General features: G+C 42.9%; 1 protein-coding gene across 14 annotated transcripts in view; it reads left to right on the top strand.

Annotated features, from left to right (window-relative positions):
* CARHSP1 (calcium regulated heat stable protein 1) overlaps positions 1-16,569 on the top strand; it is an 85,062-nt gene that overhangs the window by 59,495 nt on the left and 8,998 nt on the right. For 6 of the 14 annotated variants that reach the window (XM_068908603.1, XM_068908601.1, XM_068908604.1 and 3 more), the window contains 3 exons: positions 4,399-4,455; positions 9,108-9,300; positions 11,766-11,888. In XM_068908603.1, coding sequence (XP_068764704.1) covers positions 9,128-9,300; positions 11,766-11,888 — 296 coding nt within the window. In that variant the 5' untranslated portion in view covers positions 4,399-4,455; positions 9,108-9,127. Of the gene's footprint in view, positions 1-684; positions 722-3,408; positions 3,522-4,398; positions 4,456-4,483; positions 4,507-5,677; positions 5,838-8,711; positions 8,775-9,107; positions 9,301-11,765; positions 11,889-16,569 lie in introns of those variants that run through there. The other 8 variants (XM_068908608.1, XM_068908599.1, XM_068908600.1 and 5 more) reach the window with 7 other exon arrangements.

Raw genomic sequence — 16,569 nt, forward strand, 5'->3', positions numbered from 1 at the left:
AGGCTCGATGAAGGATGCAAAGATCTACAGCGTGCCTTTCCCCCAAACACTGAATAGCTAATATCTGGTTCCTGGCCCACAGCAAACCACCTAACTTGTCAACAAGCTGGACTTTTGGCAATGTTTGATAGTAGTGGATTTTATTTTCTAAGAGTAATGGCAACCATTCAAGTATCAAAAATCAAGGTGTGATTTTAAAATCCTGAGATTATTTTTAAAAAAAAAAAGTCATACAGTTGTTTTTGTATTCAGAGATGTAAAGGGGAAAAAAGGACGGATAGAAGCTTGTAGCTCTTCTCTTCTTTCTCTCTTCCATTTATGTCACTTCTGGTGGAAAATGGAGGCTTGGTTTTTGAACAAGCCTGCACCCTTCCCTATGTGCTCCTCTGAGCTAATGCCTCTGTTTCCTTTCAGCTCTTGCATGTTACATTCTTCCCTTTCCTTTCCTTACCATATTTACTATGCTCTTGTCTTCTGATCTCTCTGTCCTTTCTTATTGTCCTTGTAAAAGGAGCTACTTCTCGCTGTCCAATAAAAGGAGGAGATGTTTTTTCACATGATAATAAAGTTGTGGAGCTCCTTGCTACAGGATACTGTGGGTGCTAAAAGATTATATGAGCTCAGGAAGGGGCTGGAAAAAATGTGGAAAGTTATGAAATAACCACTCTCCCACTTCTGGCTTAGGAATTGCTTAAGCTGCAGATGCTGGAAAGAAGTTGAGGTAAGTACCACTGTGTGCTCACCTTGTACTTAACTCTGGCCACCAGAGTCAGATTGGATGAAGTTATCCTGATGTTCCTGTGATTCACTGCAGATGTCCCTTTTCTTTCTTTGCTTTTTGGTCTCCCTTCGCATTTCCCTGTCCTTTTATTACAGCCTGTCTGGGACACGTGAAGACTAACGTATAGCTAGGGAAACTAGTCTTTCCTATTAGAAATGACATGTTGTGTACTCAGCTCCAGCAAAAGAGCAGTCAGAGCAGGGCTTTGGGAGCTGGCGTATGTGCTTCTGATGCTCCGTCATTGCTCTTGTAATTGGCAGTAATTTAGCAAGCAGCTGGGAAGTGCTGAGAGGCAGCATCACTGTGCTGCTGCAGAAACCATCAGATTTGTAAATTGTGGCTGTTCACCCAGAAAGTAATTGGCAGGCTGAATACAAGGCAAGGCAGGACAGCGAGCATCACACACAAGGCTTATGCTGGCTCAACATCATGATCCCGTGGTCTTGCTAATGCAGTAGTGATGGTTCATGGTCTGCCTCTAACTGTGCCGTCTCAGACTGGTTTGGATCTGTTCCATTAGCTGCCCCAGCAGTGTGCGGATGGGGAGTAAGAGCTCATCCTTGCCGTGGTGACTCCCGGAAAGGCCTGGCAGGTCCTACCATGTTTGGTGAGAGGTTGCTATGTTCTGCCCTGGTTGCTATGTTCTGCCCTGGTACAGCCAGACTCCAGGGTTTGCAAGTGCTAGTGTGCAGTTCTTTCCCTCGGACTTATTTCAAGGACAGTGCTCTGTAACTTGCGAATAGGAAAGATTTGCCTGAGCGAGGAAACAAAGCTGTATACCGAACCTTTAGACTCATTCTGGGCTCAGGTGCCTTTTCAAGAGAGGCTACATCTCCATGGTACAATGCAGCATGGTGCTGGAGGTCGCATGCTCGCCCCAAACCAATGAGTTTATATGCACAGCCCAGCCTGATGCTGTGCAGATAGTAGCTTGGGTCCAGATTGCTGCTCGGTACCTTTGGTACCTTCCTGCCTTACCTTAATAATGCTGAGGGCCTGCTGTTTGCAGCGCTGCAGCCTTTTCCCCCGGCTGATAAGGCAGTGGTTCCCAGAGCCTCCGTGGCAGCGTTTTTCCCTTACTGTTCTCACACTGTTCTTGTATTGCTGTTCTTGCAGCCCAACACCTGCAACCCCAATACTGTGGGTATGGCGGGTTCCCAGGGGACGTGGCTCTCACTGGTGTGAGAATCGCCTCTCTTACCCCCGGCCCAGCCTTTTGTCTTGTAGATTTTGGCTTGTATTAGAGATAACCAAGGCAAAATGCTCACTACTGTAGGTAACAGTTGTTGAAATACCTGATAAATATTATCCGGTAATATAAGTATGGAGACACTTAAAAACAAATCAGTAGGCAGCACTTGCACCTAATTGGCATGCACCCGTCGGCACTAATAGCGTCATAAATGAGAACAACCAGTAGGGCGTTTGAGCAGGTCCCAAGGAGAAGTGTGTGGTACCAGGGGAAAAGCATGGCCAAAATCTTCGTCTTCATCCTTGCCACCAAGCTGCACTGGAGAGAGCTCCCAGAGGAGGATGCTCATCTGGGACCTGTCATTGCTCTTCCAAGTTAGCCACTGGAAAGAGTTTTCCTTGTTCCTCTCTCCACTTAAACTGTTCTTTAAACAAAAAGAGTTAGATCAGTGTGAAGCTGAATGTAGGTCATTCTCACCTCAGTTTGTTTGGTTTATTCCTGCTCTTTAAGAAATATTAAGTGATATTCGGACCAATATTTGTGAGTAGCCTGAAGTTTTGGACTGAAACTTCATGTCTGTGTAAGTGATGGCTTAGGAGACAGTGTAAACGGGGGCCTGCTGGTCTCGGGACAGCTCTGTTCCATTCTTGCTACTGCTCTCCAGCGTCGTCCTGAGGAAGGTACCTTACTGCTGGATGCTTTTTGTCCTCGTTTGTAAAATATGGGCAGATGAAGGAACAAAACAATGAAATTGACTCTTCTGTTAGAGCACCTTTTGAGAAGATGTAGCATGCAGGATCCTTTTCATACTGTTGCGCACTCTCACTTTCGGCCCAGGCTAGTGAATCTTGTCACCAAAGCCAGCTGACATGCTATTGCTGTGCTGTGCTCTCCTTAATTTGTTTAAAAGCCCAGTGCAGGATCCCCTGGCTGTGCAGGGGCTGGTTTGTTCTGTTTCAAGGCTGCTTTCAAACACAGTAGGCTAAAGGAGCACCACCTTTGGCACTGTGGTGGGGAAAGGTTTCGCTGTTGGAACTACTCGGGATTATCTGTTGCTGTTTAAATTTAACCCTGTCCAGACCTCAGTCCAAATTAATTTTCATGCATAGACAAGCACTAGGAATTTTCCTTGTTTTATCCTGCCTGCCTTATAATTAGGCTTTTACTGGACATGGGGACAGTTGGGCAACGTCCAGCTCTCCGTTAACTGCAGAATCACTACAGTAGTGGGCTAAGAGGCAGCGGTCACTCTTCTGCGCCCTGCTTAAAAGCATAATGTTTGTACCATAATCCTTTGTGTTGACACAACAAACCTGTGTCGCAACTACTCTGAGTTTCGTTGTTAATTGAAATAGGGGTGCTAATTGTTGAAAGTTAGTCATATGCAAACAAGCTGAAAGGGGAAGCTTTTGGAACCGTTTCATAATTCTGTGTTTTTTGCGAGCACTTGGCTGTGACGCAGGAATAGCACTCTGCTACTCTGCTGCTCTGTGGCAGTGGGATCCTCACGTGTGCTGAGAATCTGAGTGCCCGAAGGTGCTTCAGAAGGTAATTGCAGGGTGGAAAAGTACTCTGGCCTGGTGCTTAGGGTGAGCTGGTGCTCAGCTGCCTCAGGGAGAGGTGCCGGGGCCTGGCCGGTTCTTCAGAAGAACGGGGGGCACTACTGGGAGCAGAGCAAGGTAAGGGAGAGGGGAGAATAGAGGGCCCTTGTGCCTCCACTTTCATCAGATTAGGGGAAAGAAAATACTGCTTGGAGAAGAAGCGCATGGGAATAGATTCAGTCTAGGATCCCAGTGTACCATCTAATCATATTTTTCCTTGCTGAGAAGAGCTTGTAAACGTCAGCAGATGAGCAGGCAAAGCTCAGAGGGGTTGGAGAAGGATAGGAATGTAGCTGTTCAGTATACATTTGGAAACCAGGACATTTAAAAATGAGTCATGTAAAAAAAAAAAAACATTGCTGACATTGTTTCTAAATCCAAGGAAGGCCCAGAAGAAAATAAACAAATTTTTAGGTTTCCAAGTTCCTCTTAGAGGTTGAAATGGAAGAGCAAACTTGCAAAACCGAGTTGAGAACAGTTGCTGGTGTTGCACAGTTTATGCTCTCAATAGTATGCTCTCTCTCATATGTTCTCTGTAGGAAGGCAAACCCTGGCTTTCTGGGCAGGCAGTGCTGTATTTTGTAGACCCTCATGTTACCCTCTGAAAGTAGCCCCTGCAGATAGTGCTGTTTGCAAGCGAAGAAGGCTAGAAGGAGCTTTTCCTACTCGAAACACTGAAGTACACAGAATGACATTTGCAAGTGATGATCTCTGTGCTAGTTGGAGATGTTATGATATCTTCTGTGTGAAAAGTAAACCATTTCATAGACTGAGAGATTTCTTGGAGTCTGTTATTGTATCCATTTTGTTTTTTTATTTTTCAGGCATTTCCTTTAATCAAAAGTGCAACTGGATTTCCTTGGAAGTGTGTTGTGGTGCTGGTAAGAATGAATAACTTCAAGAAAACTGCTGTTTTAAGGGTATTTTTAGAGGTATGGAGTAGACTTAAGGGAGGAACAATGAAATGATTGTATATCTAGAAACAATGGTTTCATTTACAGACTTCCCGTCCCTTTTAATTATTCCCATAGATTTTGGTAGTACTTTATTGAGAATTTCAGAAATGTCACCTGATGCATCTATTGCCATCTGTGCTCTGTAGGTCACCCCTTAAAGAAACCTCAGAACATTGTTCGTGTGTACACATTGGCTGTTTGTTCTGAAAAAACTATGGCAAGCACATATTTTTTTGACTTGAAGTCCATAACTTCTGTGATTAGGTGTATTCTATTTATATTTTAGTTTGGTGTATTCCTGCAGTGTTAAAAAATACCTTTTGTGGTGGTGTAAGATAAATAATACATGCTGAGATACAGGCAGAATTAAGGCTCACCACCTTGCATGATGTTACATTCATTGTGTAAATAGCAGAAGCTAAATATTTTACTGGCTCAAATAGAAGAGACGTCGTTTTCATGTCCCTCGTCCCTATCGTAGTTGGGATTCCCTTTGCTGGACTTTTGGTAAATACAGGATGCTGCTACAAAGTACTGCTTTTGCAAGGGAAAGCAAACAAGATATAAACAGAGGGATGAGGGATTCTGTTAGCTGCCTATTTTGGGTTCATGTTGTGAAGAGGGGAGAGTGGAGGTTGAATTGGAGGTAGAGAGGAAAACTACTAGAAACTGTGAAAGAGGGTGATCTGATAGGAGTTGTGTGAAAATAGTTTTCTTTAGCTAATAATGAACAGGGGAAATAGTTTATGGATGCTGAAGAAGGGATTGTAGCGAGCTGTGGGCTTTTAAAACAGGTTTGATTTTCGATTAAAAAAACCCCAAAACTTTACCCTCTCATTTTGTATAGTTAATGGCATGCTTTTTGCATGCATGGCCTTAACATCTGGAATCATACCGATGTGAGTTAAGTCTTACAGTGCCCTTGTGAAGCAGGGAAGAATCACTAACTTCCTTTATACTGATTGGGAAACAGACTATGTGATTTGATCGAGGTAATATTCTGAGACTGCCTTCAAGACAAATGAATGATCTAGACTGCCTGGATGGGAGCTGTGTGTCGTAACCAAGGATCTTACCTTTTTTCTCCATGACTTATGTGAAGTGATGCATCATCTATAACATGTTTGTCATGGCCATTACAGACATATTCAGGTACCTGCAAAGAACGCTGCGACTACCTAGTTCTGTGCAGAGGAGAGAGATTCGTAGAGCAAGTCAAGTTTGGGGAGGAGCTTAGATAACATGCAATGCCTCAAATGGCAGGACAGGATCCAAGAGGTCTTTCCATCTTGGAGCTGTGTGCTTAGGTGAGCTGCTAATGCTCGGGAATATGTTTCCTACATATGTAACTTAAAGTTCTTTGGCTCCAAGCGCAGCCCCCCATGCTGATTTCAAAGCATTCCCGGAGTCTGCAGGTGATGGCTAGGTCGAAGTTGTGGGAGAGACAGCTCTCTCCACAGGACACGTAGTCTCTGCGGAGTTTCTTAGTCTGGAGAATGAGACTTGCTTTACCAAAGAGCCAGTTCAGATCCTAGGAGAACGTTAGAAAAGCGTCTTTAAAAATGACCAAGTACTTGCATCTGGAACGCAAATTGAGATGTGTGACTGAGGAGTGCTAGGGAGCTCGAGAAGCCAGCGTTTGATTTTTTAATGTTCGCCACAGACTTCCTGTGCAAACATTGTCTGGCCTCTGAATTTCTTCAGCGCTGTGTGTAAAAACTGGGTATTTCTGTTCTTTCAAGAATCCTGTCAATACAAATTACTTAATCAGTGTTTAAACAACGTCATGATAATGGCCAGATTAGGACAAACAAACAAACAGAAAAATAGACAGCTAAACCCCACGTTTTTCTTCCCAAAGGATCAGATAAAGCGATGTCTGCAATGAACAAACTGAACTGAGATTTACAGGAGGTGTGAACTGTTGTCAGTCCTACTGTATTCAGTGTAAACTTAGAAACTTAATACACTTGTAATTCAGTATCTACTCCTTGTCATTGCATCTAATTTTACAATTGTCAGAGAAGCCCATGAGGCAAATGAGTGCAGCTGTTACATGACTGCATGCGCAGACACACAGACCTGCCAATAAAGACATTCTCTGAGCCATAGTCTAGCCACAGGCTTCCTGTTGCTGCTATTTGGTGTCCTTCTCCTTGTGTGTGTGTTGTATCCACTTGCTGTGGCAAGTGTGAAGCCAGAAATGTTCACGCGTGCCTTGAACTGCATGTTTTTACGTATCAGCTCTCAGCAAGCTAGTGATGGTGTGCTCGTGGTTTAGGACTTCTGTGATAGAAATAATGAGAGTCAAGGACTCCCTCAAAGGACCCCTGCTTTGGTCACGGGTACAGAACAGAGAGGGTATTTGTATAGTAAAATTAAACTGAATGTTCTACATCACAATTTATTTTATGGGCACAAAAATAACAGTAATTGGTGCAATAACACAAGTTAGCACACTTGCAAAGCCATTTAGCCTTCTTTGTAAATGTTTTTTGTGGTCTGTCTGTCCTGCCTCTCCTGCCTTTCCACCTTTGATTTAGAAAAGGGAAGAACGGTGCTTTGTGGTTTGCTTGAATATACTACTGTAGATCGATGAAAAGCTCAGCGTTTTGCTTGTCACCTGACAAGCAGATTTCTATTTAGATTAGGAGAGAAAACATGTGATTCTGTGGAAGTTGCATTTTCACTAGTGCGAAGGCCCAGATTGTGCTGTCTCATTGATCAGAAAGAGCTTTTAATTCAGTTTATTTTTCCTGTGATTTAGTAGAGTTACAGTCCTGCCATATCAAGTACGCATTCAGTGGAGGCTAGGATCCTAGAGGAGAGTTCTTTCAAAATTGGCGGAGGCTTCCTCAGTACAAGCCTGCAACAGATTTCTCTAGGGGAAGTTTGGAAAATCCGCTCCCTTTGGTGTTATCCTCTCGATCTCTGCTGAAAGTTGTGCCACTGTGCTGGGCGTGACATTGGCTAGTGGGTCTAAACTACCATTCATATCTGAACCGTTTGAAGCAATTTTTTGTTTTACTTGTGAGCTGTTGTTCTTGAGAATTCAGTGTGAAAAGTTCATGCTGATACGCAAGGGAACACGACTATCCACTTCTCTGCCTTTTCAACACCCTGAGCAGTTAAATACAATATAATTTTGTTCCCCAGTGACTTCCTTCTTAAGAGGCATTTTTAATTTTAGTCTTTAGTTTCATGAAGACATAATGGTAATTTGTCATTGACAAGAAGGCTGCGTCTCTCAAATGTCATGTAAAGGATCCACTCCATAATTCATGGGCTGGGGAGTGTGGGAGTCTGAAGGAGGGTACAAAATGAATATGAGCGATTTAAGTTTAATGAGACCATTGGCATTAAAGCCGAGTCTTCTTGCCTTCTGGATGTTTTCTTGGCCCTGCTCTCCACACCTTTTGCTTTCTAACTCATCCACTTCTGGCTATAATATTTTGTATATAACATATATATAGTTTTTAAAAATCGGAGTGACTTAGTTGTTTCATATATTCCCCTTCTGGAAAGGGACTTGTGCTGTAGTACCAGAGCAGTGCCGGTTGGTTTCTCCTCTGTCTGTCATTGCTGCGCGTTGGTGTATGCAGAAGTGCTGCAGTTTCTTAGCAGTCCTTCTCTTTTAACAGGTTCTTTGAAAGTTTTGATTGTTTGTGATTAGGAACATATTGCTGGGTGACTGTTGAGAAAAGAGACCTTTTCCCTTTTCTGTTGGAAGAAAAGAATAACAAAGCTGAGGAGGGCTGTTGGGAATCTGAATTCAAATGCAGAGTATTGCTTCCTGGGTGCTGGCAGACTGTGCCCAAGGCTCAGACCTGCGAAAGCGAAAGCAGCAGCGGCGTGTGGATGTTCCTTCTAGATCTCTGTGCGGTTTGAAGGTGTCACCTACTAGCAGTCCGTTCTGCCTGCACAGCTCTGCTTGTTAGCATACTTTCCCTTCCTTGCCAGAGTAAATTAACTGTCTGACTGTGCCTGAAGTGAATTAAGGAGCACTCATATGATTTTCTTCTTCCAGTAGAGCTGAAGGTGTTATAACCTTTTGACAAAAGCGTGACAATAACTGAGCAGTGGCAGCAGTGAATGAAGTTAGCATAGTTGATTGCATAGTGAAACTAACCTCCAGCAATGCAGATGTCTCCTTTATTTCAGCATTTCTTCTTGCAGTGTTTTCCAGAGAGGGTGGCTCCTCTGTCAATATGCTGCCAGCGGCCCAGTGGAGCTCCTGCTGGGAGGTGTGTGGGGCGTGCGGATGCCTGACTTCAGGGCTGTGTTCCGCTTGGGGAGCCGTTGCCTAAGAGTGAGGCAGCAATAAACGCATAAGATGCCGCATGTTAATTGTCAAGTAGCATGCTTTCAGTGGAGCTTCCTAGTACAGCTCGCAAGAGCTATGAAGAGAGTTAAAAAATGAACTCACTGACACAGAGCGGTAGCTTTAGTGCAACTGCGTCTGCGTGCACGACTGCAGGAAATGAGTCATGCTTTTACAAAATCATAAGCTGAAAAATGCGTGCCTTTTATATGCAATTTTCCATCTTGGGCTAAATCAGATCTTCTCCTCTCTCTAGGTTTTTCTCAGGTGTCAGGAATGTCTTCTGAGCCCACTTCATCTGCTTCTGAGCAGTCCCCCTCTTCTCCACCCTCACCAAGTTCTCTCCGTCTGCCTGAAAGCCGCAGGACAAGAGATCGCTCCCCATCTCCCATGAGAGGGTACCTCATCCCTAGTCCTCTGCCCACCCGACGGACCAGGACTTTTTCAGCGTGAGTATTAGGAAAACTGAATTTCACAGACATAGCCAAACTCTTGCCTTTTGGGTGGAATGATTGGGCCATCACAGAGATAAAAGGGGTGCTTCACCTCAGACAATGAGCTGTGGCTCTCAGGACCTGTTATTTTTGGTGTTGCTTCATCAGCATGGTCTTCTTTTTTTGACATGGCCTTTCTTCTTGCCACCCTCGAGGGATTGGACCAGACCTTGCTTACTGGAGATTTTAGTTCTTTTACTCCTGACACTTGTGCTACCATCAGCCAGGTCACATTTCAGGGATAGTCCACGACTTGTCACTTCTCATAGGATTGTTTTTTTTTTCTTCCTCATCACCTTTAATATCCCTGTCTTAAAGAGTTCTGAGTTTGCTCAAATAGATCTGTAAAATAATGTAAAATCTGTAAAAAATCTGTAAAATAATAATCAAGGAATAACCTTGATCTCTCTGATTCAGTAAAAGTATGTAAGATTTTCATATGAAACGAGCATGGGATTTGCTGCTGTTTTTAATTATTCGAGTAGTGATCGTATAGTAGAGCCTCCTTTTTTTCTGGTCTTTCTCTGTGGCCCAGAGATGCAGTGCAGGCTGTTGCGGATTCCCCCCACCCAAAGGGAATTCCTTTGTAGTGCAGCAGTTCTTTCCTCTTGGAGCACAGAGGATGTGATTACCTACTTCTGTCACTGCAAAAACCTCTAGTGCCTGGGATAGATTGCCCCAGTGAGGTGCTGAGCTGTAGAAGGCAATGTTAACCTCCCCACTGGCCTCTGAATCAGGGTCTAAGGGTGTAACGTAAAGCTCGAGTCAGTCCTTTGTGCTTCTGACACAATCTTGCAGACACTTCTGTGGAAGAGAGGTCTGGCAGTGCTGAGTGAAACACTGCGGAAGTAAGACCTCAGACCTGCAGCTAGCCTATTTTCAGTGCTGCTTAATCTAGTTGGCTTGTTTATTTCTTTTGTCTTCTTTCAATATTATCCAGCTCTTTTCTTCAAAGGTTATCCATGCAGATTTGAGGCTTCATTAAGATTGATGCTATTTATATTTGTACTTTTCTGTTCAAAATGAGATGAAAAGGGAACAGCAGCAGCAGAAAAAAAACTTGTGTGTTGTCAGTTACAAAAGATCTCAGATGCTCTAAACTTTGTAATGGAAGTATATTGCTAAAAAGACCATAATTGACTTGATAATTGGTGTTGACCTTGAAAGCCAGTTCCAGGCTAGCTTGCCTCAATGTTATGTTAGTAATGAACTCTGTAATTCTTCTCAGCTATTATTCCTAGTCTGGCTCTTACAGACCTAAAGTATTTGTTTTTTGGCTCCCACAGTTCTTTAATCCCTGTTAATTAGCGTAGGAATCTTGTTGTATTTGCTAACCCTGAAAATTAAAATAGCTCGAATATTTTTTGTGTCCTCTTTAAACAAAATGAGCTCTAAGTCAGTTTTCTGGCCCCAGAGTTTTATGGAGGAGATGAATGTGCCAGGCAGTGGCTTATTATTCAGTGGGATTGTTTGATTTTAGTTCACTGCAAATGTGGGGTCTTGTCCCTCACGGTGCTTTATCTTCTTGAAAGATGCAGTTGAACTTTAATGGCTTATTTAGGGCAGTGAGTGCTTTTCAGTGTAACAAACACACCCTTGGTGAGGTCAGGTGCATTGATTGCTTCATAGAGCTAAAAATGAGGTAATTTAATGGAGATTTCTTCTCTCATTCTTTTTTTCCCCTTTCAACGCTATATTTCTTTTAACATTTGTATGTCTTCAGAGCTCTTTCTGATTTTTTTTGATGTCTTTAAACTTTATCAACGTTTAAATTAACATTATGAAAGTGATGTCAAAATTGCCACGATGCCTATAACCAAGTGGCAACACAATCACTTCCTGAAGGTTTAGTTTGAAGAGTCATAATAAAATCCTCTTCTAACACAGAGGCAACTGACTGGGTAGGGAGGGCATTTACTCATGTGGTGAGAAAGTCCTCATCTAGTAACTGTTTGAAACAGTTTGCTTCATTCATAAGGGTATTAAGAGATTTTGGATCCCTAGAGAATCAGCTCAGCATATGTGATGGGAGGGGGAAAGGGTTTAATCACACAGCTTTCATAATAGGTCATAGTTAATGCAAGTCACTTTTCTTGATGGTAGTAAGTCATCTTAAGGGTTTGTCTTCAGAGCAGTCTCATTTTAAACTACAGGTCTCATGACAATGAAGAAGGATTAGAGTGCTAGCAAACATCTTAATTGTCTCTTTCTTGCTTAAAAAAGGCTATGGGCAGAATGTGTGCAGTCTGTTGCACAGAATATTAAATAATTGCTGCAGGGGAATATACTCACTGGGAAGTGAGTGAGTATTTGGACTGTTGTACTCTTTTTTTTTTGGCATTCCCTGGCTCACATAGTTGGAACTTCTCACAGCAGTGCCTAACAATGAACTTTTGCTCTGTGTGCACTCTCCTTTGCAGAACTGTGAGAGCTTCTGAGGGTCCCATCTATAAAGGAGTCTGTAAATGCTTCTGTCGCTCCAAAGGCCATGGCTTCATTACCCCTGCAGATGGAGGGCCGGACATCTTTGTACACATTTCTGAGTAAGTCGTCTAGGTTGGAGAGAAAAGCTGTAACTTCAGTTTGCCTTAATAACTGAATGATTTTGTCATATCAGATAGGAGAATGGTTTGTACTGTGCCACTCTTATCTTGGCACAGAGGAGTTATGCAAATGTAACTGGCAGCCATAGATTATGCTGTTCTTTTTCTGTATTGCTATAAATTTTTTGAGTTAAAAACTAGTAGATTGTCCTGTTGGATATCTTACAATAAAACGTGCAGTTTCACCCAGGCCCAGAAACTTGTATTTAACCAAAGCAAGTCATCCAAGCAGCATCCAGTTTTAATTTAAAGACTTCTAACACTGAACATTCACTACTTCTACCTTGCACAACTTATACTACTATTAAACTAAAGGTTAATTACCTTTACTGTTAAGATAAGTCATGCTTTATTACTTCCTTGAATTTATCAGGTTTCAATTGACGTCAGTTTGTTATTTTTAAGGCTTTCTCTGTTAAAAGGCTGGTTAGAACCTGACACTTTCCCCCTTCGACACGTATTGGTCCGTCACCTCTGAATCTACCTTTTGCTAAACTAAACAGATTGAGCTTTGCAAGTGCCTCACTGAGAATTTTTTCCCCTCAGTCTTAAACGGTTTTTCCAGTCTCTTTTTTTTTTTTTTTTTTTAAAGTGTGTTGCAGCATTTATATATTAAAAACACAGTGGTACTTTTTCTTTCAGTATGTAGAGACAAAATTTCCTTCATATTCCTGCTCTGTTTCTCTTTCTGTACATCCCATAATCTCATTAGTCCTCCTCGTCCCACGTCTTTTGCTGAGTTGCTTATCTGCTCTGACCTCTGTAGCCTTTGCTGTGTCCGCGTACTGGTGTAGTCCCCAGGTGCAGTCTGTCATCCTGTGGCAGCAATGTTTGCATTCCTTGCTCTGAGATATCTGACTTCATACTTGGTTGCATTACAGCACGTTTTGTTTGAAGAGGCCCGGCTTGCCAAGTGATGCAGATCGCTCTCAATGACTGCACTGTCTTCATTATTTATTGCTCTGCTGATCTGCAAAGTTTTATAGACAATTTTATATTTGTTTCCAGATTGATGAGCTGTTGACCACCAGGAATCCTGGAACTAATCTCTGTAGACCTCTGTTAAGATTGTTCAATGTTTATCCTAGAGTGACCTCTTTCAGATCTGTCACTTGATCAGTTTTTAGTCCGTTTATTGTATATGATTTTGAAGCTGTATAATCCTAATATGTTGTTTACAGTGTTAATAAGTGGTAAGTCAACGAAAGCCTTACCAAAGTCATTCATGTTGCCCCAGTTACTCATTTGTGTAGCTTCCTCCGGTAATTCTGACAGATTTAATTTATATGTTGACTGACTTTAATTGTATTTTCCTTCTTTATTAATTGAATCTCATATCTTTTCTTTCCTTGCAAGTGCTTTCCTTGCAAGAGCACCTAGCCAGCTGGTAGCTGACTTCTCCCTCCTTGCCCTTTGAGAAGTAGTACATTGGCCTTCTTCCAGTCTTCTGAAATGTTACTCCACGATGAACGCTGGCAAGCCAAAGCTTTTTAGGACTCCTGGGAGTGTATGGGTGGAGTGGTCTGATTTAAAGTTGTTTGTTTACTTTAACCCTTGCTCAGCCATGGCAGGCTTGCAGACCTGGTATGTTCTTCTGCAAATGCCCATCACTAGCTGAAGCGTTTTACTGCCCCAGGACTGCTCCCTGATGCAGCCCCTTCTCCCTGGTAGTGATTTTTGTTGGTTCAGAACGTGCTGAACCTGAAGCCACCACTTGACACTTCAGTAGTGCCTACGCAACCGAGACTGCAGCTGCAGTGAACAGGGCACCACGTGTGCTCTGCTGCTTTGTAGGAGACTGTCCCTGCCCTGGAAAGTTGGAATAGACAAAGGATGCGAGGGGAAATAGAGCTGCCGTGCAGGGAGAGAGGATGACACACTCCAGCCCGCAGAGCAGGCCAGGCGCAAACTCAGGCTGAGCTCCTGCTTCCCAAGTCTCAGTGTGGTGTCCTATCCTCTGGGCCATGCAGTCTCTCTTCATTTGTAATTATTTCATTTCAATCTAAGGCTCCCACAACTGGGAAACTGAGTATCTCAGTGTATCGTGCTGTATGAAGTGGAGTAGGCTGTGCTTTCTCTGCAGTGGCGCTGCTCTCTATTAAGTAGAGCAGCCCTCTTAAATTTATCACAGAAAACAAAACTGGAGGAAACCTCCTCTACTCCGTTCCCTGCGGATGGTGGGATGAGCGGTTCCTGTGTCATTTCTGGCAGATGCTTTACCCAACAAATTCTTGTGATGGAGGTCCACTGCTTCCCCAGGCAGTCTCTTCCCACGATTAACAGGCCTTGCTCTTAGAAAGCCTTTTCTGGTGTTTAACCTACGTTTGCCTTGCTTTCACTTAAGTCCTTCACTACTCCTCTTTCCGTCCCCGTAGCAGAAAAAAAGATGCCTTTCCTCTTTATAGCGTATCATTTATGTGTGTGAAGACCATTTTCATTGCTCTTTCAGAAGCATTTTAGCAAGCTTAGCTCATAAATTGGTAGGACTGAATGATATGCTTTAGTAAGTCAATTATTCTAGGCTCAGTTCTGCTCCTTTTGAAGTCAACAGGGTTTTTTTCTATTGAACCAAGACTGGGCCTTTATTTTAAATGCTTCCTGTGTAGGTGCATTTGCAGAGCTTAAATTCAAAAATAGATGACGTTTCTGCCTCAACCTATTAGTAAAAAGTACTGTTACTAAGGTACTGAAGATTTTAGCACATTGTGTTCTTTAATTACTCTGGGTGTATTTGAAGTAGTTGGAAATAGCTTTTAGTGCTGCAGAGTGATGATACCGTTGTCTCAATTCTGATGCAAGGCAGCAATGGAAAGATGAATTAATAGTATCTTGCATTTCGGTTCATTTCACTGTAAATTAGAAAAACTGATCTCTAGTAATGGGAACTGCTTGTTACAGCAGCATCCTGTAACCAAATCGTTATGGCTCAGGAGGACTGTAATGACGCAGCTGTGTGTAGGGTGACTTTCAAGATGTTGCCTGTGTTTGTCATGAGATTCTTTTCTGCGTATTTGTTCAACTTCTTCACTTGGGAAACCAGGATGTGAGCGAGTGCCATCAGTCTGTTCAGGGGCTCTGTGCGGTACAGTTATCTACTTGTGAAATGAAAGGGGATTGTTTCATCTGTATCAGTTCCTTCTAAAACCTAGAATTTCAGGAACTTATATAAAACAGTATTCCGGTTCAGATTTTGTGGGATAGTGATGAGCAGAGAGAGAAACAGTCTAAACTGTGATGGCTAGTGAATGTTTTGAGTATCAGTGACCGGTCTGCTTATCTTGGAGAGTAATATAATTCTAAACATAAAATTTTAATATAAAAAATTTTTAAGTTATTTTCCCCTAAGCTTTGGGGAATGGTAAGGTTACGGTCAATGAAAATATTTCTCATAAGTCCCTAAAATGGAATGTCTCTTTCATATGCCTTACAAAAATAAATAGGAAGCGAACAACACTTAATACGGAGGCTCCATTTCCATAAGTGAGTATTAGTCTAAAAATAATGTGAAATATATGTGGCATCCAAAGGCTCCTTCACTACTCATCTGCAAAATTTTCAGTTTCAGCATCTGAACTAGAATTTAAGCTGCATACAGCTCTTCTGTCAGGTGGACATAGTTTAGGAACCGAATTTTCCAAAAAGTTGCATTATAAAGTTGGACTTGTCCGTACTTTGTGTGGGTAAACATGCAGTCTAAAAAACGTCAGTTTGAAGTACAGATTAAGGGTCTCTCCAGAACAGTTTTTGTCTGTGGCGCTTTGTTCGTTTTAACAAGTGGCTCCTACGGCTGCAGGGAAGAGTTGTTTCAGTTTGGGTTTTGATAACGTTTTGGGTGGAATCGGTTTCTCGTTTCCTCTGTTCAGCTGATTAGATACTAATGAGCAAAAACGTACAGACTGGCTGGAGCGGTCTGTGGAGTTTATTTGAAGCAGTGACGCAGGATGCGGGCAGGTGGTAGCGTTTCCTTTCGGGAGCGGCCCTCGTGCCGCCCACGGCAGCCGGAGGGGTGGTGGCAGCTCTGGTGACAGGTACCACTGGCAGTGGTAGTTTCCTGGCAGGCTTCATGGGAGGCTTCTTGGGACTCTGGGTAGATGCTTTCATCTGTGGCCAAAAACCTGCCACTGGACTTGTAGCGCTGTCAGCGCTTCACATGCACAGATTAAAGCTAGCGCTCACACCTCTGCCCGAGCTGCGGTTCGTAGCTGCAGGCTCCAGTGTGGACAGACGCTTGCTCCAGCCTAGGGAGGAAACTGTCTCTTCTCTGTAGCCGAGCCAAAGACGTGATCCACAGGACGAGAGTTTACTGCTCGCTCTTTCTGCACCTGCGTGTACAATGTCGAGTCCTGCTTTCCTGTGTTTATTGGAAGTATGTTTCTGGTTGATATAAACAGTTGTACTAGGAAGACGTTAAGGCTCATTGAGTGTTGCGAGATTTTTTGCTCACTTTAGTGCTTTGCCCTTCTCTAGAACTGAAAATAAAATGTGCTTCCTAGTAGAGAAGATAAAACTCTAGCTGGCAAGCATGGAGATGGAGGAGTCTGTGCGATTGTCATTCAAGCTAATCTGTTTGGGAGGCTGGAAGCAAAGGAAAATGAATTTGCCTGGAGTAATGATTTAAAAA

The sequence above is a fragment of the Struthio camelus genome, chromosome 15 (genome assembly GCF_040807025.1).
Source record: "Struthio camelus isolate bStrCam1 chromosome 15, bStrCam1.hap1, whole genome shotgun sequence".
Lineage (NCBI taxonomy): Eukaryota > Metazoa > Chordata > Aves > Struthioniformes > Struthionidae > Struthio > Struthio camelus.